General features: G+C 46.3%; 1 protein-coding gene across 1 annotated transcript in view; it reads right to left on the bottom strand.

Moving 5' to 3' along the window:
* The window catches only part of Depdc5 (DEP domain containing 5, GATOR1 subcomplex subunit), a 126,475-nt gene that overhangs the window by 15,254 nt on the left and 84,974 nt on the right, over positions 1-26,247 (bottom strand). The window contains exons 32-38 of the mRNA XM_045132446.1: positions 24,194-24,302; positions 21,582-21,647; positions 15,805-15,959; positions 11,918-11,995; positions 11,233-11,365; positions 9,278-9,386; positions 8,366-8,587 (exon numbers count right to left, since the gene is read on the bottom strand). Coding sequence (XP_044988381.1) covers positions 8,366-8,587; positions 9,278-9,386; positions 11,233-11,365; positions 11,918-11,995; positions 15,805-15,959; positions 21,582-21,647; positions 24,194-24,302 — 872 coding nt within the window. The remainder of the gene's footprint in view (positions 1-8,365; positions 8,588-9,277; positions 9,387-11,232; positions 11,366-11,917; positions 11,996-15,804; positions 15,960-21,581; positions 21,648-24,193; positions 24,303-26,247) is intronic.

Genomic DNA, 26,247 nt, shown 5'->3' with positions numbered 1-26,247 from the left:
CAAAGCTAGATTCTGTCTGTGCTTCATGACACTGTCTGTAGCCACTTACTTCACAGCCTAAATCAAAGAAAGGTTTGTTCTCTGGTCTTGAACACCATGTTCTCCTCCCCAGGTAGAAAAGTCCCAGACACTTGACAAACACCAGCAGTGAACTCGCACATCTCTTTCTGCCTTCTGGCATGTTACCAGAACAGGCTGACCTAGTGGACACCCAAGGAAGTGTACTGCTCATATGTGGTCATAAGCTTCAGATCTCGCTGGCTGCGTACGTACTCCACGGGTAAGATTTGACAGTGCAAATGCTTCTAGTAGGCTGACAATGTTGATAAAGATGTGGATTCAACTAAGACGAACCTTTCAGCAAGTTCACTGACCTACTATGCCACGAATAAATCTAGAGAGAGGACAAGTTTCATCAAGGACAAAGAGCACAGTCCCAGGAAGGGCATTTAAGCTCAGTTTAATAACCAGACCTGGGCTGGAGAGATGGCTCAGCGGTTAAGCGCTTGCCTGTGAAGCCTAAGGACCCTGGTTCGAGGCTCGGTTCCCCAGGTCCCACGTTAGCCAGATGCACAAGGGGGCGCACGCGTCTGGAGTTCGTTTGCAGAGGCTGGAAGCCCTGGCACACCCATTCTCTCTCTCCCCCTCTATCTGTCTTTCTCTCTGTGTCTGTTGCTCTCAAATAAATAAATAAAAAATTAAAAATAATAATAATAATAAAAAATAACCAGACCTGACCCAGAATGGAGCAAGTAGTCTAGTAGTGAGTGCCAAGGTGAAGGGGCAAGTAGTCTAGCGTAAGTGCCAGGCTGAAGGGGAGGTGCAAAGTGGCATTGCAAAGTCATGAGAACCAGGAGAAAAGTTCAGATGTCAGAGTATGGGCAGAGAGATGCTTCAGTCCCTCCTGACCCCGAGATCCAACAGACTGTCATGAAGAGACTGCAAAGAAGGCCTGTGTAGAGGCTTGAGGTCTGTGGTGCTGTTTCCTCCAGACTCTCGGATGTCCCTGGATTTCCAGCTCATTGGCACAGGATCACAGGCACAGGGATGGGAGAGCCACCATAGTCTAAGCTAGAGAGGATCATGAACCGACATTAGGCTTCCTAAATAGCTTTCAACTACCATTTCCAAGTGAGACTCAGAAATATTTAACCAGGAATTAGTAAACACACAAAAAGCCAAAACCACAACAACAAACAAGGAACAAGTCAAGATTGAGGATACATTGATATTTCTCTCTTGTAAGTCATGTTTGCATTAAAAAATATTTTATTCATTTACTTATTTGCAAGGAGAGAGAAGGAAGAAGGGAGGGAGAAAATGGGCACACCAGGGCCTCTAGCTTCTGTAAATGAACTCCAGATGCATGTGCCGCTTAGTGCATCTGGCTTTATGTGGTTACTAGGGAATCAAACCTGGGTCCTTAGGCTTTGCAGGCAAGTGCCTTAACTACTAAGCCATCTCTCCAGCCTCTATGTTGGCTTTTTTATAAAGAAAAATCCAAGTGTTAAAATTAGGCCTCATTTAGTTCTTTTATTGTTATTTTATTTTTTTATTTGAGAAAGAAAAGGTGTGCCCGGGCCTCCAACAAGCACAAACGAAGTGCAGATGCATATGCCACTTTGTGCATCTAGCTTACGTGGGTACTAGGGAACTGAACCTGGGTCCTTAGGCTTTGCAGGCAAGAGCCTTAACTACTAAGCCATCTCTCCAGCCCTAGTGTTATGTTGTTGTTGGCTTTTTGAGGTAGTGTCTTGCTCTAGTCCAGGCTGACCAGGACTTCACAATGTAGTCTCAGGGTGGCCATAAACTCACAGCCATCCTCCTACCTCTGCCTTCCAAGTGCTAGAATTAAAGGTGTGTGCCACCACGCCTGGCTAGTTTTGTTTTTTGAATCAAGGCTTCACTATGTAGCCCAGCCTGGTCTCAAACTCATGATCTACCCTGCTTTTGCCCATTGAGAGCTAGATTACAGGTGTGTGTCAACTTGGCCGGGAAGAAATAAACAAATTTACTCTTTTAATGAGAGAGAGAGAGAGAGGGCGGGGAGAGAAAGAGAAGAACTGGTATACCAGGGCCTCCAGCCATTGCAATCAAACTCCAGATGCGTGCACCACTGTGTATGTATGTGTGACCTTGAGTGCTCGTGTGACCTTGTGCATCTGGCTTATATGGGATCTGGAGAGTCAAACCTGGATCCTTAGGTTTCTCAGCAAGTGCTTTAACTGCTAAGTCACCTCTGCAGCCCAAATGTACTTTTTTCTTTTCAGGGTAGGGTTTCACTCTAGTCTCAGGGTGGCCTTGAACTCACAGTGATCCTCCTATTTCTGCCTCCCAAGTGCTGGCTGGGATTAAAGGCATGCACCACCATGCCCAGCAGAAATTTACTCTTAAATATTTTTATTTATTTATTTATTAGAGATAGAGAGGGGGAGAAAGAGAGAGAGAATGGGTGCACCAGGGCCACTAGCCAGTGCAAACGAACTCCAGGCGCATGTGCCACCATGTGCATCTGGCTTATGTGGGACCTGGAGAATTGAACCTGGGTCCTTAGGCTTCGCAGGCAAGTGCCTTAACCACTAAGCCATCTCTCCGGCCCTGAAATTTACTCTTAATTCCAGCACTGGGGAGGTTGAAACAGAAGGGTTGGTAGGATTTTGATGCTCTGGACATAAATCTCTTCCTCCCTACTTTCTTTGGGAGCCATGCCTCCCCCCCCCCCCCCCCCGCTGCTACTCTTCTTTAAGTGCTAAGAACCAAAACTGAACTGAGAAGACAAGAACTGCTCACCTTGGGCAGAAGACTATGGCTGCCAACAGAGGGCTGACCAGCTATGAGAGAAGATGCCATTGGAAAAGAGGATATTTGTACAGACATTGTCAGGACAGCCTACAGGACACCTAAATGGTGACGGAGAGGTGACAATACACGAGACACTTTCCCGAAGCAATAACTAAGGAGGAAGCAGGTTGGGAACACACACTTCTCAGACAAGTGCTTCGTCTGTTTCCAGGCCAGTGGTATTTTCACAGAAGGAAGGTGGGTGGAACTACTCCCTTGCTGAGAATCACCCAGTTAACTTCCTGGAGTGAACTGACTCCTTGTTCTTCAATGTGTAGCCACTGTTAAGTTGCCCATGCATGGTTCAGTACATGAGTCCCTACCCATTCTCATGCAAGCAACTCTGGCAAGTAACCCTAGTCAAACTCTGTGTGTGTGTGTGTGTGTGTGTGTGTGTGTGTGGAGGAAGGGGACTAGATGGGAAGAAGGGGTTTAGTGGTGGTGAAAGGAGGATAAGAGAGGGCAATAGGGATGGATATGATCAAAATCCATCATATACATGTATATTACATAAGGATAATAAAAATTAATTTTGTTTTGTTTCTTGAGGTAGGGACTCACTCTAGCCCAGGCTGACCTGGAATTCACTATGCAGTCTCAGGGTGACCTTGAGCTCACAGTGATCCTCCTACCTCTGTCTCCTGAGTGCTGGGAATAAAAGCGTGGGACAACATTATGCCCAGTTCACAATTAACTTTTAAAATATAGCCGGGCATGGTGGCGTACACCTTTAATCTCAACACTCTAGAGGCAGAGATAGGAGGATCACTGTGAGTTCAAGGCCAGCCTGAGACTCCATAGTGAATTCCAGGTCAGCCTGGACTAGAGTGAGACCCTACCTCAAAAAAACAAAAAATAAAATATATAATTATTTATTTGCAAGTAGAGAGAGATAGAGAGAAGACAGAGAGAATGGGCTTGCCAGGGCCTCCAGCCACTGCTAATGAACTCTAGATGCATGTGCCACCATGTACATCTGGCTTTATGTGGGTCCTGGGGAATCAAATCTTGGTTGTTAGACTTTGCAGGCAAGTACCTTAACCACTGAGACATCTCTCCAGCCCTCAAAATTTATTATTATTATTAGTTTGTTTATTTTTCAAAGTAAGGTCTCACTCTAGTCCAGGCTGACCTGGAATTTACTATGTAGTCTCAGGGTGGTCTTGAACTCAACGCAATCCTACCACCTCTGCCTCCCAAGTGCTAGGATTAAAAGTGTGTGCCACTATGCCCAACAAAATTAATTTAAAAATATTTTATTTTATTTATTTGAGAGAGAAAGAAGCAGATTTTGAGAGCGAAAGAAAGAGGCAGATACAAAAAGAGAGAGGATGGGTGTGCCACTGCAATCAAACTCCAGATGCATATACTACTTTGTGTATCTGGCTTATGTGGATCCTAGGGAATTGAATCTGGATCCTTTTGCTCTGCAGGCAAGTGCCTTATCTGCTGAGTCATCTCTCTAGCCTTCAAAATTCATTAACTTTTTTTTTTTTTAGGTTTTTCAAGGTAAGGTTTCACTCTAGTCCAGGCTGACCTGGAATTCACTCAGGGTGGCCTTGAACTCATGGTGATCCTCCTACCTCTGCCTCCCGAGTGCTGGGATTTTTAAAAAGGAAAGTGTACTGACTCTAGGTACAATGTTCCACATTGAATGTCCCAATTCTGCCAAATTATATTCATTCCTATTTTTTCATACACTCAACAAACATTTACTGTAGCTATGTCAGGTACTAGGCTAGGGTGGGGTGAGCCAGTGAATAAAGCAAAGTTCATCACCTAGATCACATCCTGCGGAAGTGGAAAAACATGGAGGTTGTGCAAACACAATATCAGGCAGAGCAAAGGAGAACTGGAGGCTGGGCGTCAGGGACCCAGGAAGTGCAGCGGAGGACAGGGAAGCCTCAGTCTCACTCACACATGACCTGACAGAGAGACTTGAAGAGGGAGGGATACCTGAGGGCATTGGAGGACTGGCACAAGGAAAGGGCTGAAGGCAGGCACATGCTTGGCATGTTGGCAATTATGCACAGAAGCCAGTGTTACAAGAGCAGAAGTGCTGGAGACAGACAAGACGGGATGGACAGTGAGTGGCCCACACCAGGGGCTGAGGCATCACTGACGGACCCTGGCTTTTGTTCACAGTTGCCTGGGAGCCAGAAGACGGCATTGCCCAGAGGAACAGATGCAGCTTACACTTGAAAGAGTCCTGCCAGCTCCTGAGTGGAAAGCTTATTATGAGGAAGGCTTGGAACAGGGCTCAGGGGACAAGAGGAAGCCAGAAGTTAGTGCTGGACTACATGTAGAACTGGAGAGAAAAAGGAGCACATGGGGTAGAGAGATGGCTTAGAGGTTAGGGCACTTTCCTGCGAAGCCTAAGGACCCAAGTCTGATCCCCCAGGACCCATGTAAGCCAGATGCACAAGGTGGCCCATGCATCTGGAGTTCGTTTGCAGTGGCTGAAGGCCCTGGTGTGCCCATTATCTATCTTCCTCTTCCACTCTATCTCTCTCCCTCTCTCAAATAAATAAATTAACACACACACACACACATTTTAAAGGAGTATAGAGGGAAAATGTTTTTTTGGCCTAAGTGACCAGAATGAAAAGGGACAGGGAAGCAGGCTAACGAAGACCCAGGCTGTGTGGAGGGACAGCAAAGCTCAGCATGAATAGTGTCTATCTAGTCAACCCAGTGACGATGTCAAGTAAATAGGTGCATAAAGAACTAGAGGACATGGCTTGTGATGGGTGGACATTTGTGAGTGACTAGGTCTTAGAGTAATGAGAGCCAGTGGTCTGGATTAGATGTTTTAGGATTTAAGAGATGAGGGCCCAGGCTGAAGCCTAGTGGTGGCAATACTGAAAGACTGGGCTGCTAAGGGGAACCAGCAAAGGAGATGGAGGAAAAGGAAAGCTAAGAGGGAGAACATGTTCAGAGCCAAGTAAGGAGGCACTCTAGCAGGTGTGGACTACTGTCTTTCTGAGGCCAAGGGTTAGGATAGCTAAAGCTTGGGTTTCAGTGCCAGGTAGTCCTGAGAATAAACTTCAGTTCTTTGCACTCAGTGGGTACCAATCTTGAGTAAGTGGCTTTGCCTACCTGAGCCCCAGTTTTCTGAATTCTAAACCACAGGCAAGTACCTGTCACAGGAGGATGAAGATAAAAATCATCATTTTCTGTATAGCACAGCGCCTGACATATGAATAGTCTGGAAATTATGGTATCAACACTTTTGATACTATCCTGACATCAGACAGGAATAGAGCATCAGGAAACAGCAACACTGAAAGCCAATAGGAGCCCAGGGCCAGGACGGATTAGAGAACAATGCTGCTTTTACCATTTCAGTTCTGGCTCTGACCATTCACTTATCTCCAGGTTCTGAAAACACCTTCCTACTACATGGTGACCTCACATCTGCTTAGGGAGCCTCAAAGCTTCCCAGGTGTCCTGAGTGATCCAATTAGACCTCCTTCCTGGAATCCTTCAGGTCCCCCGGGGCACTGGTTCTCAACTGGAGGCAATTTTGCCTTCCTAGGGGACTTTGTGGCAACGTTAGGAGACAATTTATCACACTGGGTAGCAGTACAGGGTGCTACTGATATCTAGTGGGTAGAGACCAAGGATGCTGCTAAACATTGATAAGGCAGAGGACATCCTCCTGCAACAAAGAATTATCTGCCCCCAAATGTCCACAGCACCAAGTCTCAGAAACACTGCTCTGTCTGAGGTTTTATACAACTTGCCAGAGAAGATTCACAGTACAAGAATTCTTTTTTTCTTTTTCTGAGGTAGAGTCTCACTCTAGTCCAGGCTGGCCTTGAACTCACATTGATCCTCCTACCTATGCCTCCCCAGTACTGGGATTAAAGTCATGTGCCACCATGCCTGGCTCTTTATTTTGAGATGGGTCTCACACTGTAGCCCAAGGCTATCTTTGAATTCATGGAGATCCTCCTGTCTCAGCCTCTCAAATTCTGGGATTATAGGCATCAGCCACCATACTGGGCTAAAACTTGTTCTTTTTTAAATTTTTAAAAAAATATTTATTTATTAGAGAGAGAGAGGGAATATATGGCCACGCCAGGGCCTCTGCCATAGCAAAAGAACTTCAGATGCATGTGCCACTTTGTACATCTGTACGTGGGTCCCAGAGAATTGAACCACAGGCTGACAGGCTTTGCAAGCAAGTGCCTTTAACCACTGAGCCACTTCTCCAGCCCCTAAAGAAGCTTTTCAGTGCTGTGAGTGAATGGCAGATGCTGAACTTGACATATTTATAACAAGTTTTACTACCTCTGCCTTTATTATTGGGTGTGTAAGTTCTGCTTCCTGCTGGCATTGGGGCCCCTGCCCTTCCACTTGCTGGCATCGGGGGCCCCCGCCCTTCCACTGGCTGCTTCTATTCGCTCTTGTGCGCCATCAATGGCAAGAGCCTGGAGACTGCTGCTCTGAAAGCTCCTAGGTCTTTGCTCTCGAACCGGTGGGTGCTCCACATGGCTTAGGTTGCTGGAGGGGAGCAGCCAGGAGAGCAGTGACATGTGATTCCATGTTAACTTCAAGGACGTGGAAAGTCAGAGATACCAGGAAGGGGAGGGGAGAAGGGTGAGCCACACCTGCCCGAGTGGAGGAGGGAGAAGCTGTGCCATTCACGGCTCTGCCCTGACTTCTCACACCAATGTTGGGCAACTGTGCATGTGGCTGAGAGGTGAGTGCACAGCCACACCTGGCTCCCAGTGGATCTGAGGCTCTGGAAATAGGTAGCACGTAAAGGCTGTCACTCTACCTGCCAAATAAGAACTGCAATTAGCTGTGTCTTTACAAGCAAACAAGGCAGGAGGTGGCATGTCACCAGAGTTCAGTCTATCTTTTATGGCCTCTTCCTTTCCTCTGTGTTTTCAGGAGCTCTGGAAAATAACCCACAGATCAAGCCTGTAGTGTCCCCAGGACATGTGAGGCCCTCAGGTCTTAAGTCACTGGACATTCTTCCAGAGCAGAGGCTCCCTTTCCTACATGACCCCGTGACAAGCAAGTACTGGCCCCTATCTAGAGTAACAGGAACTATGGGAAGGGAAAAGCTTTCTGGTTTACAACCCTGGACCCGGTAAGCACGCCTGGGGAAGACAAGAGGGCAGAATAGATTATCTTTTAGGTTCTTTCCTCTTGGGACAGCCTAGGATGTTCAGGCTTCTAGTCTGACAGGAATTAAATCTTCACCAGTGAATACCAGCTTCTACCCCTATATCCTGAAGTCTTCTTGGGAAAAGTCTTAGTTTTCTATTCCTTCCTGCTCATGAAGGTTTGACACTATACTGTCAGTTGACTGGGGCGATAGTGAAGTTTGGCCCACTTAGCAGATGAAAGACAGCACTGGAGCCCACGGTGCCAACAGACACAGTAGTCCGCGCTGACAGTTACAGGGACGTAACTCAGGCTCATGTGGTGCCATCCCCTTGGCTGGAGGACACTCTCTCCCAGCCACCTGCCAGTGCATCCCCAGATCCCAAATGGGTCAAGCATTTACCTAAAAGTGCAGCTGCCTGGCTCCGTCCTCCAAAGCTGCGGCTGAAGGAGCTGTGCCTGCTTGCGTAGGAGGCTGGCCGGCTGGGCAGCCAGGGCAGCAGGAAGGCAGGGATCTCAGAGTGCAAGTGCTCTTCTGCCACGAAGGCCACCTCGAACCACTTGCGCTGGAAGCTGGCAAAGTCATCCACCCCTGTCGTGTGCCAGGTGGGCTGCTGCATGGCCACTGGGAAGAAAGGCAAGTGAAGGATCCCTCATCACTAATGCTTGGTTTTTCACTGATGTAGGATCCAGATGGTCCTCCAAACCATGGGCATGCTAAGTAAAAGATGCCAGATACCAAGACCCACAAGTGACAGTATTACAGCTCAGACCAGAGCCTGCCACATTCTTGTCACAACCGCTTGCACTGGCTGGAGGTGCAGTTGTATCTATGTTTAAAACCAACTATCAAAAATTATCTACAGAAAATTCGGTCATATCCCTTGACCTCTTTTGGGTTCACCTTCCACTCACATTAGCCTCAGCAGGGACACACTGTAGTATGAGAAGCCACTTCCAGGGGCTGGAGAGACGGCTGAGCAATTGAAGACCCTTGCTTGCAAAGCCTGACAGCTGGGGTTTGATTTCCCAGTACCCATATAAGCCAGATGCATAAAGTGGTGCATGCATTTGGAGTTCATTTGCAGTGGCAGGAGGCTCTGGAGCACCCATACTCACTCTTACTCTCTCTCTCTGTATCTCAAATAAATCCATAAATAGAAACCATTGTCACTGTGGTTATGGTTAAATTAAGTACAAATGCTGAAGGGAGTCCACAGATCTGTCTGCTTACAACACAAAGTCACATGTGGAACTCAAGAAGCACTGGCATGTGAATGTACTGCCCATGATAAACGCATGCCTTGGCTCTGACCTCGGTCGGGCTCTTTATCCATGACTATCTTGTAGAAATAGAAGCCGTAGATGAAGGTCCGCCAGGCTTCCCCAGACGCATGTGCGATGAGCTGCTCTTCTAGCATTTTCTAGGAGAGACAAGGAAGTCCTGAAGTTCCTACAGAATGACATCTCTGGGGACAGCCCTCACTTGTGCACAGCAGCCAAAGGAGAGAGAAAGGAATGTTGAGGAGATCACAGCACCCATCTCCCCATTACACACGCTAAATATTGTGCTTGGTATAAATTAAATCATGAAATGTGTATATTATAACATCAAATATTAAAAATCTAACCATCAAATATTTCAACATATAAGAAGTATAGAGAAAATCCAGAAGATCACGATTCAACTTTAGTAAACCTAACATTTTGCTATACACAGTAAGTCCCTCTTTACCCAGGAAGGACATGTTCCAAAAGCACTAAAAGGCAGGTAGGTGTGGTGGTGCATGCCTGTAATCTCAGAAGCAAGAGTACCAGTCAGTGTCATCCTTGGCGACAGAGCAAATTTGAGGCCAGCCTGGGATACATGAGACCCTGAGAGAGAAGAGAGAGTGAGAGGAGGAAGACGGAGGGACCTAAAAGTTCTAAAACCCACAGATAGTATCAAACCATATATATATATATATATATATATATATATATATATATATATATATATATATATATATATTTATCTTCTGTATCTGTAGATTTAACCAACCATACACCAAAAATATTCAGAACAAAAATGTTGCATGTGTCACAAGTCCCAGGGAAAAACACGAGACAGAAAAATCAGGCAATATGACTATCTTAAAAATTACTGATCCCTGGGCTGGAAAGATGGCTTAGCGGTTAAGCGCTTGCCCGTGAAGCCTGAGGACCCTGGCTCAAGGCTTGATTCCCCAGGACCCATGTAAGCCAGTTACACAAGGTGGCACATGCATCTGGAGTTAGTTTACAGTGGCTGGAGGCCCTGGTGCACCCATTATCTCTCTCTCTCTCTCTGCCTCTTTCTCTATCACTCTCAAATAAATAAATAATTTTTTTTTTTAATTACTGATCCCTTGGGCTGGAGAGATGGCTTAGCAGTTAAGAGTTTGCCTGTGTAGCCTAAGGACCCTGGTTAGAGGCTCAATTCCCCAGGACCCATGTTAGCCAGATGCACAAGTGGGTGCAAGCGTCAGGAGTTCATTTGCAGTGGCTAGAAGCCCTGGTGTGCCCATTCTCTCTATCTGCCTCTTTCTCTGTCTGTTGCTGTCAAATAAATGAATAAAAATAAATAAATAAATATTTAAAAAATTAATGATCCTGAGCCTGGCATGGTAGCTCACATCTTTAATCCCAGTACTTGGGAGGCACAGGGAGGATGATTGCCGTGAGTTCAAGGCCACCCTGAAACTACACAGTGAATTCCAAGTCAACCTGGGCTAGGAGACCCTACCTTGAACTCCCCTCTCCCCCAAAATAAATAAATAAATTACCGATCTTATAGTAATGGCCTTCAATGAGAATGAAACAGAAGAAATCCTAAGCAAAGAATTTTAAATGACTGTAAGAGATTAAAGAGAATGAGGCTAATGAGATTGCTTAGCAGTTAAGGTGCATTTGCTTCGTTAAGTCTGTCAGAGTCCAAGTCTCCAGGGAATTGCTTATTATATTCTTTTTTTGTACGAGGTAGGCTATATAGCCCAGGCTGACACAGTGATCCAACTACCTCAGCCTCCCATGTGGGATTATAAGCATGAATTGCTATAGCTGGCTCTAAAGTGTATCTCATCAGTTCCCGATGCCTCACACTTATTTAAAAACAACAATAACAACAACAAAAACCAGATTCTCACACCAATCTGCAAATCTCATCACTGGAAAAGGTGACTGCTTCCAAGACCAAACCCGCTTTAATGGGATCTGAGTAGATGGCTCTGCAGCCCTGCCATGCTGGCTCACCTGCATGATGTCGATGGCCATTGCCTGCGTCTGCACCCCTTCCACGTGGTTCATGAGCCAGTGCACTACCTCAGCACTGATGAAGCAGCATGGTGAGAGGCCTTTCTGTTCAGAGAGCAGCTGGACTCCTGTCCTGGGTTCCAATGCAGGCAGCAGGATGCGTGAGGCCAGCGATAATACGCAGAAAGAAAAGGTGAGAAAGAAGGCACTCCCACAAAAGCGTTTACGGACTGAACTGAGGACCCCTAGAGAGCCTTCTCTATGCAATTCCTATACCAAGAGGCATCCCCATGACAAAATACAAGAAGGTGTTATGAAAAGCCTTAAATCCCAGCACTCGGGAGGCAGAGGTAGGAGGATTGCCATGAGTTGGAGGCCATCATAAGAATACATAGTGAATTCCAGGCCAGCTAAGGTACTTCACATAAGAACTTAATTGTTTATTCACCATGTGCTTAAGTGCTTTTAAAAAAATTTCATGGTTAAAAAAAAAAAAAAAAAACCACCCAAAATCCCAATGGACAAACAAGGAAGCAGAGGTTCAGAGGGTTCAAGTTAGTTGGGCACAGTCTTCCAGCTAGAGAGCACAGTGGGCGGTAAGGAGTAATTCTGCCCAAGCATACCACCATGGCAAAGGCCTTCACGACCCTCCCGCCCCACACCACGAATGTGATGGGTCACTTACGAGGGGTGTTTCATTGCATCCAGAATCTCCTCCAAGGTAGAGGATGACGCCAATGAGCTTGCCACCTGCTGCTGAGAGCTGTAACACAGTGTCAAAGGCAACTCAGCACACACGTGCTTGAAAACACAAATGTATAATCTGTTTTAGGGCTGGAGAAATGGTTTAATGGTAAAGACGCTTAGCTGTAAAGCCCAAGGATCCAGGATCAAAAGCCCAGGACCCACGTTAAGGCAGATGCACAAGGGGACACAAGTGTCTGGGGTTTGTTTGCAGTGGCTGGAGACCCTGGCACACCCATTCTATTTGCCTCTCTCTCTCTCTCTTTTCTCAAATAAATAAAATGTTTTATGTGGGGAGGGGGCATGTGGAGATCAAGCCCAAAGCCTCATGTGTGCTAAACAGGTACTCTTCCTCTAAATTACAACCCCAGCCCACATAATGTCCACTTCTTTTTTATTTTTATTTTTTGATTTCTCGAGGTAAGGTCTCACTCCAGCTCAGGCTGACCTGGAATTCACTATGTAGTCTCAGGGTGGCCTTGAACTCTCAGCAATCCTTCTACCTCTGCCTCCCGAGTTCTAGGATTAAAGGCGTGTGCCAGCACGCCCGGCTTAATGTCCACTTCTTATGGAGACAGAAACAAGAGCAATATCGACACTAAAGGTGTCCAAGCAGGCTATCGCACAGGGTTTTCCTCTATCCAAAGCATGTGTACATGTTAAACAAACACAAAGGTTTGGGGCCTAAACACACCTGCCCTTAATAAGCATTTCCCATTTTAGTATTATATTTCGGGTCCAACTGCTTCTAAGAACTCTCCTTAGACTGCCCTGATTGTTGCCCCAGTGGCCCCTCAAGTGTCACTGACTCAACTTGGACCAACCCCAGGAGTGCTGGGTATTCATATGAAGTCAGTGCATTGGGGAGAGGAATCCTGCAATCTTCACTACCTAGCCCTAGCAGCCTTGGATCTTCTTGGCCTTCGTTTTGTCATCTGAAAACCAGGAATGACGCCATTCCTGTTCCAGGGTAATTGTGGGGCTGATGCCTGGAAAACTGAGAAAAGTGAATCATAGCACTGACACACAGATCCCAGGACGGTGAGCAATACTCAACATTACAGTACCTTCAACCTTCTAAAACTGGGATTGGTGAAGGGGGAAGAGTCAGGGAGCACCAAAGTCTATATGGATTTGTTTTGCCTTCTTTTTTGGGGGTGTGTGTGTGGGGATTTTGAGGTAGGGTCTCACTCTTGCCCAGGCTGGGCTGACCTGGAATTCACTCTGTAGTCCTAGGCTGCCCTTGAACTCACAGAGATCTTCCTACCTCAGCCTCCTGGGTGCTGTGATTAAAGGGGTGAACTCAGGCCAGACACATTCCAAGTTGCCATCTTTCTCCTATGCATGTTTTTTTTTTTTTTTTCTTCTTGAAGGTATAAAAGTACTTTAAAACATGCTTAAGCCAGGTATGGTAGGCCAGCACGCCTATGATCTCAGCACTCTGAAGGACTGTGAGTTGAGGCTAACCTGAGCTACATATAAGACTAGTCTTGGAGAGGGGGGAGGGAGAGAGTCAGGAAAGCAATCTCCAAGGGGGGGGAAAAAAGCTTAGCATTCAAGCAGGAGGTGGCCACCCACAACACTAAACTGAGCCAGTTCTGGGACGAAAGCAGAAGCCCCTTAAACTTCTCCCTCGCCTCCATCTCACATTCTTTTGTCTGCTGATTTAGAGGGCCACGGGCTTGCTGCAGCATTTCAGACTCTCAAGGTTGGGCTGGGCATGTAGCTCAGTGGCAGAGCATGAGCCTTTCGTTCATGAGGTACTGGACTGATACTTAGCACGTTACCAAAAAATAAAAACCAGAATCTCAGGGTTAGAAAAAGCTTTTAAAGCTGGGCATGGTGGTGAACGCCTTTAATCCCAGCATTTGGGAGGCAGAGGCAGGAGGATCACCATGAGTTCGAGGCCACCCTGAGACTACATAGTGAATTCCAGGTCAGCCTGGGATAGAGCAAGACCCTACCTCAGAAAACCAAAAATGAAAAAATGAAAAAAAAGCAAAAACAAAAACAAACCAAACCAGGAAAGAGACAGGAGGGAAATAAAATAGAAGTTTCTCAAAACTGACAGTGATATTAAAAGCCAGGGTTGCCAGGCATGGTGGTGCACACCTTTAATCCCAGCACCCAGGAGACAGAGATTGGAGATCACTGTGAGTTCAAGGCCACCCTGAGACTATATAGTGGATTCCAGGTCACCCTGGGCGAGACCCTACCTCAACAAAACAAAACAGGACTTATTATTCCATAAACATATACAATTTTTGTGGGCTTAATCTTTATTTTTTGATACAAGATATCATGTATCCCAGGCTAGCCTCAAACTTACTTATTAGCCAAGGACCAGTACTGGGATACCATCCCATCTAGTTTATGAAGTGCTTGAGCTAGACCCAAGTCTTCATGCATGTTCTGCAAGCACATTACCAAAATGAGCTATATCTCTAGCTCCTGATTAAAATTTTTAAAAATATTTTTATTTTTGTTTTATTATTTGTTTTGTTTTGTTTTTTGAGGTAGGGTCTCACTCTAGCCCAGGCTGACCTGGAATTCACTATGTAGTCTCAGGATGGCCTCAAACTCACAGTGATCCTCCTACCTCTGCCTCCCGAGTGCTGGGATTAAAGGCGTGTGCCACCACACCTGGCTTCCCACTTTTGTTTTTCTAATCTTATTTATTTGAGAGAGCAAGAGAAGGAAAGAGGCAGGGAGACAGAAGGAGAGAGAGAGAGAGAGAATGGGCACACCAGGGCCTTCAGCCACTGCAAATGAACTCCAGATGCATGTGCCACCTTGTATATCTGGCTTATGTGGGTACTGGGGAATCAAACCCAGGTCCTTTGGCTTTGCAGGCAAAAGCCTTAAACACTAAACATCCAGCCCCAGCCCTATTTTTTTATTTTTTTGTAAGAGAGAGAGAAGAGGGAGAATGAATTGGCACACCAGGGCCTCTGGCCACTGCAACTGAACTCCAGATACAGTGTGTCACCTTGTGCATCTGGCTTACATGGGTTCTGAGGAGTTGAACCTAGGTCCTTAGGCTTCACAGGAAAGCACCTTAACCGCTAAGCCATCTCTCCAGCCCCAACTGTGCTTTTGTTTTTTTAAAAGATTTATTTTCATTTATTTATTAGAGAGAAAGAAAGAGAGAAAGAGAGAGAGAGAGACAGTGAGACAGAGACAGAATGGGCATGGCAGGGCCTCCAGCCACTGCAAACAAACTACAGACACATGTGTCACCATGTGAATCTGGCTTACATGGGTCCTGGAGAATTGAATCTGTGTCCTTAGGCTTCGCAGGCATATGCCTTAACCGCTAAGCCATGTCTCCAGCCCCCATGCTTTTTTTTTTTTGAAGCAGGGTCTCACTCCAGTCCAGGCTGATCTGGAACTCACTCTGTAGCCTAGGCTGGCCTCAAACTAATAGCATTCCTCCAATGTCAGCTTCATTTAGCCTCAGTGAGTGACCCATTCTTACTCCATTTGCTTACTGATTGCATGCTATTTTATGTCAGGCACCATGCCATAGGCACTGCTGTGACCAAGAGAGATCAACTGAGTCCTTTTGTGATGTCTTATACTTTAGCATGTGCCTGACACTTTCCTATGTGTCTAAGAGAAACTTGACTGAGTCTGTGAGGAAGGCCGAGCTGAGATCTTTAGCTCCACTGTATAGGTGTGGAAAAGGACTGACTTGCCCATGGTCCCACTCAAGATCTGTGGCAGTCAGAACTTGGCCCAGAGCTTTGGACTCCTGGCTGCCGCACCCTTGTGACTGAAATCTCCCCACCTTGCAGGAGCATGAGTTTGGCCATTTTGTTATCTCACCTGCTGTCACTGGAGTTTGCAGAGGGCAAGGCTTGTTCTCCTATGTTCTGGGAGTTCCCAAAGTTCTGGCTGCTGCCTCTATCCATCGACTGGCTTGTGCTTACCCCTAAGCTGGTACCATCCAACACCGGAGCAAATGTTTGGTCCACAGATGCCTATAAATATAGGAGTGAAAAGTAGTACCCGAATCCAAGAATAACCAGCAAGGATCAGTAAATAAGCTGCCCTGATCTATTAATTCAACAGGCATTTGTTTTATGAGGCAGGGTCTCAAATTCTAGCCCAAGCTGACCAGGAACTCATTTTGTAGCTCAAAGTGGCCTTGAACTCACAGTCATCCTCCTACCTCAGCCTACTGAGTTCTCGGATTAAATGTATATGATAAGTCATCATGCCCAGTTTTATTAACTAACACACACACACACACACACACACACACACACACACACCCGAGATTGCATAGTAAATTCCAGGTCAGCCTGGACTAGGATGAGACCCTACCTCAACAACAACAACAAAAATATATATACAAAACATAGAAATGTTGAATGCATTTTACTTATTTATTTATTTTTGGTTTTTCAAGGTAGGATTTCACTCTAGCCCAGGTTGACCTGGAATTCACTATGTAGTCTCAGGGTGGTCTCAAACTCATGGCGATCCTCCTACCTCTGCCTCCCAAGTGCTGGATTAAAGGCGTGCACCACAATGCCCAACTATTTTATTTTTGAGGTAGGGTCTCACAGTAGCCCAGGCTGATCTACAATTTACTCTGTGTCCCAGGCTGGCCTTGAACTCACAGTGATCCTCCTACCTCTGCCTTCTAAGTGCTGGGATTAAAAGTGTGTGCCACCATGCCTGGATTATGAGTGTATGACTAGATTAGACTAGAGTGGGGATCCTTCAGGTGAACTACCTGGTCCTGGCAGAAACCTTGCAGGGTAAGAGCCTGGTGATGGTGGAGACAAAGTTAGTTAGTAAGTGACTGGCGGTCCTTGGAAGGGGCTGAGCACTTAGAGAAATTAACCTTTTATTCATTCATTTCATGTCTTTAAAGGGGGAAAAAAAGAATAAAGGGCAAAAAGTCTATGGTTTTTCTTGTGTTTTTTTCATTGGTTTTGTTTGAAATGGGAGCTCATATATGTTTGTCCACGCTAGTCTGAACTACCTGGCTCTAGCAATTTTCCCATCTCAGCTTTTCTAAGAGCTGGGAATTATAGGCATGTACCACCATGCCCTGACAGATGTGGCATCAAAGTGCATTCCGTAGACCTCAGCATCTCTGGGGAAATTATCTAAGCCTATGAGTCTTCTCCAGATATGCCTTCTACATATTCAATCTAAGTTTAGGGGCTGAAGAGATGTCTCAGTGGTTAAGGCGCTTGCCTGGAAAGCCAAATGACCTGGGTTTGATTCCCCAGTACCCATGTGAAACCAGATGCACAAAGTGGCGCATCCATCGGGAGTTCATTCGCAGTGAGTGGAAGCCATGAAGCACCCATATTCTCTCTCTCCCTTTCTGTGTCCCTTCTGTCACTCTCTGCTTGCAAATAAATAAACAAGTAAACAAAAAACTAGATGTAGTGCAAATTATCAGTGAGAGAAAGTAAGGATCCCAATGCTCGTGTCTGTGTGTGTGTGCACGCGCGCGCGTACATGCATCTGGGTGTGCACTATATGCGCTGCACGCGTGTTCATGTGAGCATGGTTGCGCCACGGCACGTGTATGTCGTCCCAGTTCAGCCTTGGGTCAGTCCTTGCCTTCTACCTTGTTTGAGGCCTGCTGCTCACCGCTGCGAACGTGGGGCGAGCTGCCTGTGACCTTCCGCGGATGCTGGCTCCACCTCCCACCTTGCTGCAGGAACCCTGCGATAACAGACACTCCCACTACACCACTGGGCTTTCCCTGGGTTCTGGTGACCCAAAATCAGGTTGTCACGCCTGCAGCTGCACACAGCCAGCACTTTTACCCAATATTCCACCTCGCCAGGCCCGACTGCTTTTGAGTCTGTTTTCCTGTTTGTTTCCTTGTCTGTTTGCTGAGCACCTATATGCCGGAGGCCATGCGAGGTGCTAAAGCATCAACAATGCACAAAACACACCCAGCCAGCACGCTCTGGGAGCTAAGGCCCACGGAAAGGCTAAGTGGGCCTATGAGAGCTGAAAAAGAGAAGCCACATAGCTATGCAAGCCCAGGACTCCGTATCTGACTGGATGAGTAGACCTAAATCAGGCATGGTCAGGGGACAACGCAGGCCAGAGTGCTGGCAGCAGGAGGAAACCTGGTGCCCAGGTTTAAGTGTCAGGAAGATGAGGATGAGGCTGGAGAGGAAGTACAGCCTCAACCACACAGGACCTTGAAAAACATAAGACGTTGAGCCTTTATACCGAGGGAAAGAGACCCTAACGCTGACTCAGGTCTCATGTGCCAGGCTTAAGCACCATGTCTCTGCAGGCTCCAAGTCACGGACAGAATACACCATGAAGATGCCTTCTGAGCAAAGCTTCATTACCAAGTGCTTCCTGTGCTCCCCAAAGTCTTACTTACATTCGTGATAAACGCACACCTTTAATCCCAGCACTCCAGAGGCAGAGGTAGGAGGAATACCGTGAGTTCAGGGGCCACCTTGAGACTACATAGTGAATTCTAGGTCAGCTTGGGCTAGAGTGAGACCCTACCTTGAAAAAAATATATATATACATACACACACACACACACACACACACACATATAATTTATTTATTTCAGAGAGAGGGAGAATGGGCATGCCAGCGCCTCTAGCCATTGTAAAGGGACTCCAGACACATGTGCTACCTTATGCATATGGCTTTACATGGGTACTAGGGAACTGAACCTGGGTCCTTTGACTTTACCAGCAAGCTCCTTAACTGCTAAGCCATCTTTCTAACCCTATTTATTTATTTTTTAATTAATTTATTTGAGAGAGAGGTGGGGGGAGAAAAGCAGATATATAGAGAGAATGGGCACACTAGGGCCTCCAGCCACTGCAAACAAACTCCATCTGGCTTACATGGGTCCTGGGGAGTAGAACCTGGATTCTTAAGCTTCACAGGCAAAAGCCTTATCTGCTAAGCCACTCAAGCCCCTTATTTGCTCTTCCTCCTCCTCTTCTTTTTTTTTTTTTAAGTTTTTATTAACATTTTCCATGATTATAAAATATATCCCATGGTAATTCCCTCCCTCCCCACTCCCACACTTTCCCCTTTGAAATTCCATTCTCCATCATATTACCTCCCCATTACAATCATTGTAATTACATATATACAATATCAACCTATTAAGTACCCTCCTCCCTTCCTTTCTCTACCCTTTATGTCTCCTTTTTAACTTACTGGCCTCTGCTACTAAGTATTTTCCTTCTCACGCAGAAGCCCAATCATCTGTAGCTAGGATCCACATATGAGGGAGAACATGTGGCGCTTGGCTTTCTGGGCCTGGGTTACCTCACTTAGTATAATACTTTCCAGGTCCATCCATTTTTCTGCAAATTTCATAACTTCATTTTTCTTTACCGCTGAGTAGAACTCCATTGTATAAATGTGCAACATCTTCATTATCCACTCATCAGTTGAGGGACAACTAGGCTGGTTCCATTTCCCGGCTATTATAGATTGAGCAGCAATAAACATGGTTGAGCACATACTTCTAAGGAAATGAGATGAGTCCTTTGGATATATGCCTAGGAGTGCTATAGCTGGGACTCTTTTTGGTTTTTTGAAGTAGTTTCACTCTAGTCCAGGCTGACCTGGAATTCACTATGTAGTCTCAGGGTGGCCTTACACTCATGGTAATTCTCCTACCTCTGCCTCCCAAGTGATGCTGTTCTTAATTGTAGAAATTCATGGGCCTTGGTTTTATAGTTAAGTTCAATCACATAAGTGAATTATAGTGATTGTTAAATGGAACTCCCAAGTTTGTTGACTCTTTTTTTTTATCTCACCTAAAGCTGAGAACGTGGCTTATAACTCGGGTTCTGGGGGACTTGCACAGGGCCACAGCTCCCGGGTAAGAGGCAAGTGCCACCACCTGAAGACCTCAAACAGGAGAAGCAACTTCTGGTCTAAGAACAGCAACACTCTGGGGCTGGGCGAGTGCTCAGCGAATAAAGCCCTCGCCATGCAAAGGTGAGTACTGACTCAGACCCCGCACCGCCCAGAACAAGCAAGAAGCTATGGCAGACTTCTGCCGTCCCAGCATGCCCATGGGAGGACAGGAGGCAGAGACTTCTGCCGTCCCAGCACGCCCATGGGAGGACGGGAGGCAGAGACAGGAGACTCCCAGAAGCTCACTGGCCAGCAGTCTGGCAAACACAGGAATGAACAACGAGAAACCCTGCCTCAGACAAGATGGAAGGCAAAGACATCTGGAGCTGTCCTCTGGCTTCCACACACGTGCCATGGCACGCAAGCTCCTGCACGCACACACGAGCGCACAGAAAGCGCACACCCACTGAAGGTGAAATAAATACAAGCAGCACTACAATGTTAACGAAGCTCCTGCCCTCCAAGCACTGTGGGGAGGACGGTATAGAGACTCAGCCTTTGACTGGCCGACGTTCTCTCACCTGGGAAACGTGGCATAATCCCCACACTTCATAGGTTGTACGAAGCACTGACGGAGTGGGAACTCAACAAATGCTGGTGTCCTGACTTCCACCACGTAAGGACTCCTTTAACTTTTGCTCTTGAGCCCCCTTAGCCTGCCCCACCCTACATAAACCTCACTCACTCTTTCAGACCTTTTTTTTTTTTCTTTTTTCTTTTTGGTTTTTTGAGTAGGGTCTCACTGTAGCCAGGCTGACCCGGAATTCACTATGTCATCTCAGGGTGGCCTTGAACTCACGATGCTCCTCCCACCTCTGCCTCCCCAGGGCTGGGACTAAAGGCATGCCCCACCACACCTGGCTTCTTTCTGACCTTTTAAAAGCAGTTTGCTTAGAGGCCTCCATGAAGGGCAGGAAGCCCTGTTTATCTTTACCAAGGACAAGTCAAAACAGTAATCACTAATGCTAATTACAGAGCGGGTCTTGAGTCAAATCTGTGGCCCTGGATTTAACCCCAACCCTACTCTGGACAGGGTGATTCAAGTTCTTTATGTGTCAATTTCTTTAGAACATGGATAAAGTTTTTACTTACAGGTTGTGAGGTGAAATGAGATAACATATGTGCTTGGCAATGTAATAAGTGATGAATTTTAAGGTGTGGAAGTCCCTTGGAGATCAGTCAAGCCTTTCATTAGACGAGTTAAGTGAAACACAAAGCGGGCCAACTGCCCAGGGCCACACGCCATTAGCCTATGACCTAGCGTAAGTCTATTTATAAATGTGGATTGTTTTTTCACCACTTCCTGCCAGAGTTATAAATTGACCTAGCTGTACAGGGAGGAGAAAAGTTAAGTATTCAGTCCTTAAATATCCACATTTTATGTTGTTTACAAAACTTAAAAGGAAGATGCTCCAATGTGGCTGCAATGAGAATCAGGTCCACCATGTGAAACAAACAGGCAGCAACGAGAAACTCCACTCAACACTGGTGTGACTCTTCAAAAACTACCCATGCATCGTATCCATTCCCCTTTGCTGCTGTAAACACCATCAGAGGGAAAACCCACCTCAACGGCTAAATTCAATTTCACCTGCCCCTCCAACTCAGATTCAGCCCAAGCCCATCTACCCAGAGGTGAACAGAAGGCCAGCCTGTGGCTTCCACCAACGAGATGAGCATGCACGGCCGCAGAGCCTGAGAGTTGGACTGACCTGAGGGTGGAAGGCAGATGATGCTGTGCGCGGGCTGCGCACGAACTCCATAAAGAAGGCCCCGTCCTGATGTCAGAGGAGGCAGCGGCAGCAGCAGCAGTGGCAGCAGGTGCAAGGCAGTGAAGAAATGGATTGAGTACCCGTGGGAAGCCACAGGGAGGAGAGGGGATCAAAAAAAATAAATAAATAAGACACGAAGAGGAAGGAGAGGAACAAGGACACATGAGGGAAAGGGGGAGAGAATAAGAAGCAGGATTCACCCAGATTCACACAGGCAAAGCATGAGCAGGGCCGCACACCTTATGGAACAGAACACCCCACCTCCGTGGAGAAAGCATCTGGGGCACAGGGTGTGCCCAAGCCCCTCTCATCTCCTGGCAGCCTGGCTTGGGTGCTTTTGCTTTCTGCACATAGCTCTGAAATTCTTTCAGACCCATGGAAAGAAAGAGGGAGGGCCCCAGAGCAGCATGGAGGAGACGGCAGGGTAAAAGCTGCACCGACGCCTTGTCATCCTGCCTGGCTTGACCTGGAACTCACTCTGTAGTCTCAGGGTGACCCTGAACTCACGGCGCTCCTCCTAGCTTTGCCTCCCGAGTGCTGGGATGAAAGGCGTGCACCACCATGCCAGGCTCAAATAATTATTAAAAGGAACTTCATTTAACATCATTTGTAACTGTGATATACTATAGATTAGACTTTATAGAATAAGTGCCAGATTAATTTTAAAAATGAGAAAACAGTGGCCAGGCGTGGTGGTGCACGCCTTTCATCCCAGCACTCGGGAGGCAGAGGTAGGAGGATCGCCATGAGTTCAAGGCCACCCTGAGACTACATAGTGAATTCTAGGTCAGCCTGAGCTAGAGTGAAACCCTACCACTGAAAAAATAAAATAAAGAAAAAAAAAAAAAAGAGAACATCTATATTTTTTTTGAAGTACAATACCCTAGGATTTTACTCTTTCTTTACATTCAATTGGGAGCTTCCAAAAAACAGCTACATTTTTAACAAGCTCTACATGACAGCATATCCATATGATAAAATTTTACATTTTTCTGCTTTTGTGTATGGTATTGAGGATTAAAATTGAAGGCCTTTACCATGTTAAGTACACACTCCAACTTTCAGCTATACCTCTAAGCCCATAGCTACTTTTTAGAATCATGCTTTGGGGGTCAGAGAGTTAGCTCAGTGGTATAGCACTTGCCTAGCATGCATAAGGTCCTGGATTGAATCCCTAAAGCCAATGAACTAGATTTTTTTTTATTATTATTATTCTTTTGAGGGCTGGAGAAGATGGCTTAGCAGTTAAGGCATTTGCCTGCAAAGACAAAGAACGACAGTTTGATTCCCCAGTACCCACGTAAGCCAAATGCACAAGGTGGCGCATGCATCTGGAGTTCATTTGCAGTGGCTGGAGGCCCAGGTGCATCCATTCTTTCTCTCCCTCTCTTAAATAAATATATAAAATATATCTTAAAAATTCTTTTGAAAGATGTTTAATGACATGGAAAACTTCTTTTTTGGCTTTTCAAAGTAGGTTTCACACTAGCCCAGGCTGACCTGGAATTCACTCTGTAGTCTCAGGTTGACCTCGAACTCACAGCAATCTTCCTACCTCTACCTCCTGAGTGCTGTGTGCCACTACACCTGGCTTCATGGCAAACTTTTATGACATATGAATAAAATGAGCCAGTGCAAGTTTAGATATAAAACTTGGTCACAATTACGAAAAGTAAAATACACGTCCTCAATCTCTTTAATCTTCCAGAAACTAGGTAGAGAATGGAGTCAGCACAGCCTACCACAGCAGAATGATCAGTCTGACTTCCCCAGAGAAGCCAACGGAAGCAGGCCTACTGGTCTCAAAAGACACAAATGCCCGACCTCTGGTGTTCTACACTTTAGTCTACTGGCTATGCCTTATAAAGGACTAAAGTCTCAGAGTTTATTTTCATTTTTCCTACCCAAGGATACTCCTGTATGATGGTTTTTCTCATAGGAATGCCATTATCAAAAGAGTGGGGCTGGGCTAGAAGATGGTTTAGCGGTTAAGCACTTGCCTGTGAAGCCTAAGGACCCGAGTTCGAGGCCCAATTCCCCAGGATCCACGTTAGCAAAATGCACAAGGGGGCACATGCATCTGGAGTTCGTTTGCAGTGGCTGGAGGCCCTGTTGCATCCATTCTCTCTCTCTCTCTCTATCCGCCTCTTTCTCTCTCTGTTGCTCTCAAAGAAATAAATTTAAAAAATGAACAACAACAACAAAAAAAAAGAGGGGGGCTCCCGGCTTGGCTCTGGGAAAGTGAACAGTGACATTGAAGGAAAGGCAGATGGCCAATTTCAGGGCTCAAGGCAGATCATGGGCCTGGACCAATACTGCTGAGCTTGACTGTTTCATATGGTGTGCTTACACGGAAATCAGCTTACCACTGTGAACAAGAAAGTTCCTTTCAGAATAGCAGAATTTAAGAGGGTTGGAAGTAGAATTTATCCACCCTTCAGGACATCCTATCCCGGATTTACATGGCTCTCTCACTCTCTCTTCCTTGTCCTTGCACACTGGGTTCCTGAAAGCACAAGCAGCGCCCCTGAGGGAGTGAGTGCCACTTTTACCTTTCGTGGGCTGTCCACGTAGGTGGGAGTCATAGCAACACTGCTGCTGTCTGCTGGCTGGGCAGAGCTCTTCCCCCCATGTGCAGCTGCCTGCTGTTCTCCGAGGCACCTGAAGGGAGAAGAAAAAAACCGCGTAACTTGCTGGGAGAAGCTCCCGAGAGAAGGATTTAAGTTAGCCAACATGAAGATAGCTCTGCTGTTGGCATCTCTGAAGCACACATTGCTGCCCTGCTTATTATTCTTCACATCCTGCAGGATACCCTAAATTCCATCAAATGGTCCTGAAGAGTCGCCAGTCCTCCGCAATAAATCACAAAACAGTCCAAGTCAAAAAGCATTTTGAAGTGGGCATGGTGGCACACACCTTTAATCCCAGCAGCATAGAAGGCAAAGATAGGAAGACTGCTGGAAATTTGAGGCTAGCTTGAGACTACATAGTAAATTCCAGGTCACCATGGACCATAGCGAGACCCTACCTCATCAAAAAAAAAAAAAGGGCTGGAGAGATGGTGTAGCGGTTAAGCGCTTGCCTGTGAAGCCTAAGGACCCCGGTTCGAGGCTCGGTTCCCAAGGTCCCACGTTAGCCAGATGCACAAGGGGGCGCACGCGTCTGGAGTTCGTTTGCAGAGGCTGGAAGCCCTGGCGTGCCCATTCTCTCCCTCTCCCTCTACCTGTCTTTCTCTCTGTGTCTGTCGCTCTCAAATAAATAAATAAATAAACAAATAAATAAATAAATAATTATTAAAAAAAAAAAGCGAGATGTGGTTGCACACATCTTTAGTCACAGCACTTGGAAGTTCAAGGCCACCCTGAGACTACTTAAAGAATTCCAGGTTAGCCTGGGCTCGAGTGAAATCCTACCTCAAAAAAAAAGAAAAGAAAAAGGGCTGCAGAGATGGCTTAGTGGTTAAGGCGTTTGCCTGCAAAGTCAAAGGACCCAGGCTCAATTCCCCAGGACCCATATAAGCCAGATGCACAAAGTGGCACATGCATTTGGAGTTTGTCTGCAGTGGCTAGAGGCCCTAGCATGCCTATTCTCTATTTCTTTCTGTGTCTACCACTCTCTCAAATAAATAATTTTTTTTTTTTTTTGATTTTTGAGGTAGGGTTTCACTCTAGCCCAGGCTGACCTGAAATTCACTATGGAGTCTCAGGGTGGCCTTGAACTCATTGCGATCCTCCTACCTCTGCCTTCTGAGTGCTGGGATTAAAGGCGTGTGTCACCACGCCCAGCTGTTTTTAATACCTTAATTTATTTATTTTTAGTTTTTTATTGACAGCTTCCATGATTGTAAACAATATCCCATGGTAGTTCCTTCCCTTCTCCCACTTTCCCCATTGAAACCCCACTCACCATCATATCCCATCCCCCTCTCAATCAGTCTTTCATTGATTTGCTGACAAGCACAGAGAGACAGAGAGAGAGAGAAAGGATGTGCCAGGGCCTCTAGCCACTGCAAACAAGCTCCAGATGCATTCATCACTTTGCGTATCTGGCTTTACATGGGTACTGAGGAATCGAACCAGGGCTGTCAGGCTTTGCAGGCAAGTGCCTTAACCACTGAGCCATCTCTCCAGCCCTGGACTTGAGCCCTTGTTCCTGAGTTTAGGAACAGATTAGATTCTTGGTGAAGCAGCAGACTAAGACAAGACAGAGCATGAAAACTGTTGATTAAGGAGAGTCCCTGGGCTCAACACCTGTGGAAGGGAGTAAGAAGAAAGAGGATTGGGAATTTGGAGAAGCTGTGCTGGGACACAGGCCCAGTGACAGCCTCAGGGACCCCGCAAATGAGTACTGGAGCTGGCACAGCTTTCAGAGCTGAGCTGGGTGGGTCAGCCTGGTCGGGCTTTCCTTTATAAACATTCATATGCACACAGAATTTTGAGGAAGAACTCTTCCTCAATAATGTTTCTATCTGCAAGCCCATGAGGACTGCTTGCCTGTGACAATGTTCGCTGCAACTGATGATCTTTGGTAGACCCACTAACTGTTTTTTTTTTTTTGTTGTTGTTGTTTGTTTTTTGAGGTAGGGTCTCACTCTAGCTTAGTCTAA

This window comes from Jaculus jaculus, chromosome 13, assembly GCF_020740685.1.
Source record: "Jaculus jaculus isolate mJacJac1 chromosome 13, mJacJac1.mat.Y.cur, whole genome shotgun sequence".
NCBI classification, from domain to species: Eukaryota; Metazoa; Chordata; class Mammalia; order Rodentia; family Dipodidae; genus Jaculus; species Jaculus jaculus.
Note: the sequence above shows the minus strand (reverse complement) of the source record. Positions and strands in the feature narration are given on the sequence as shown.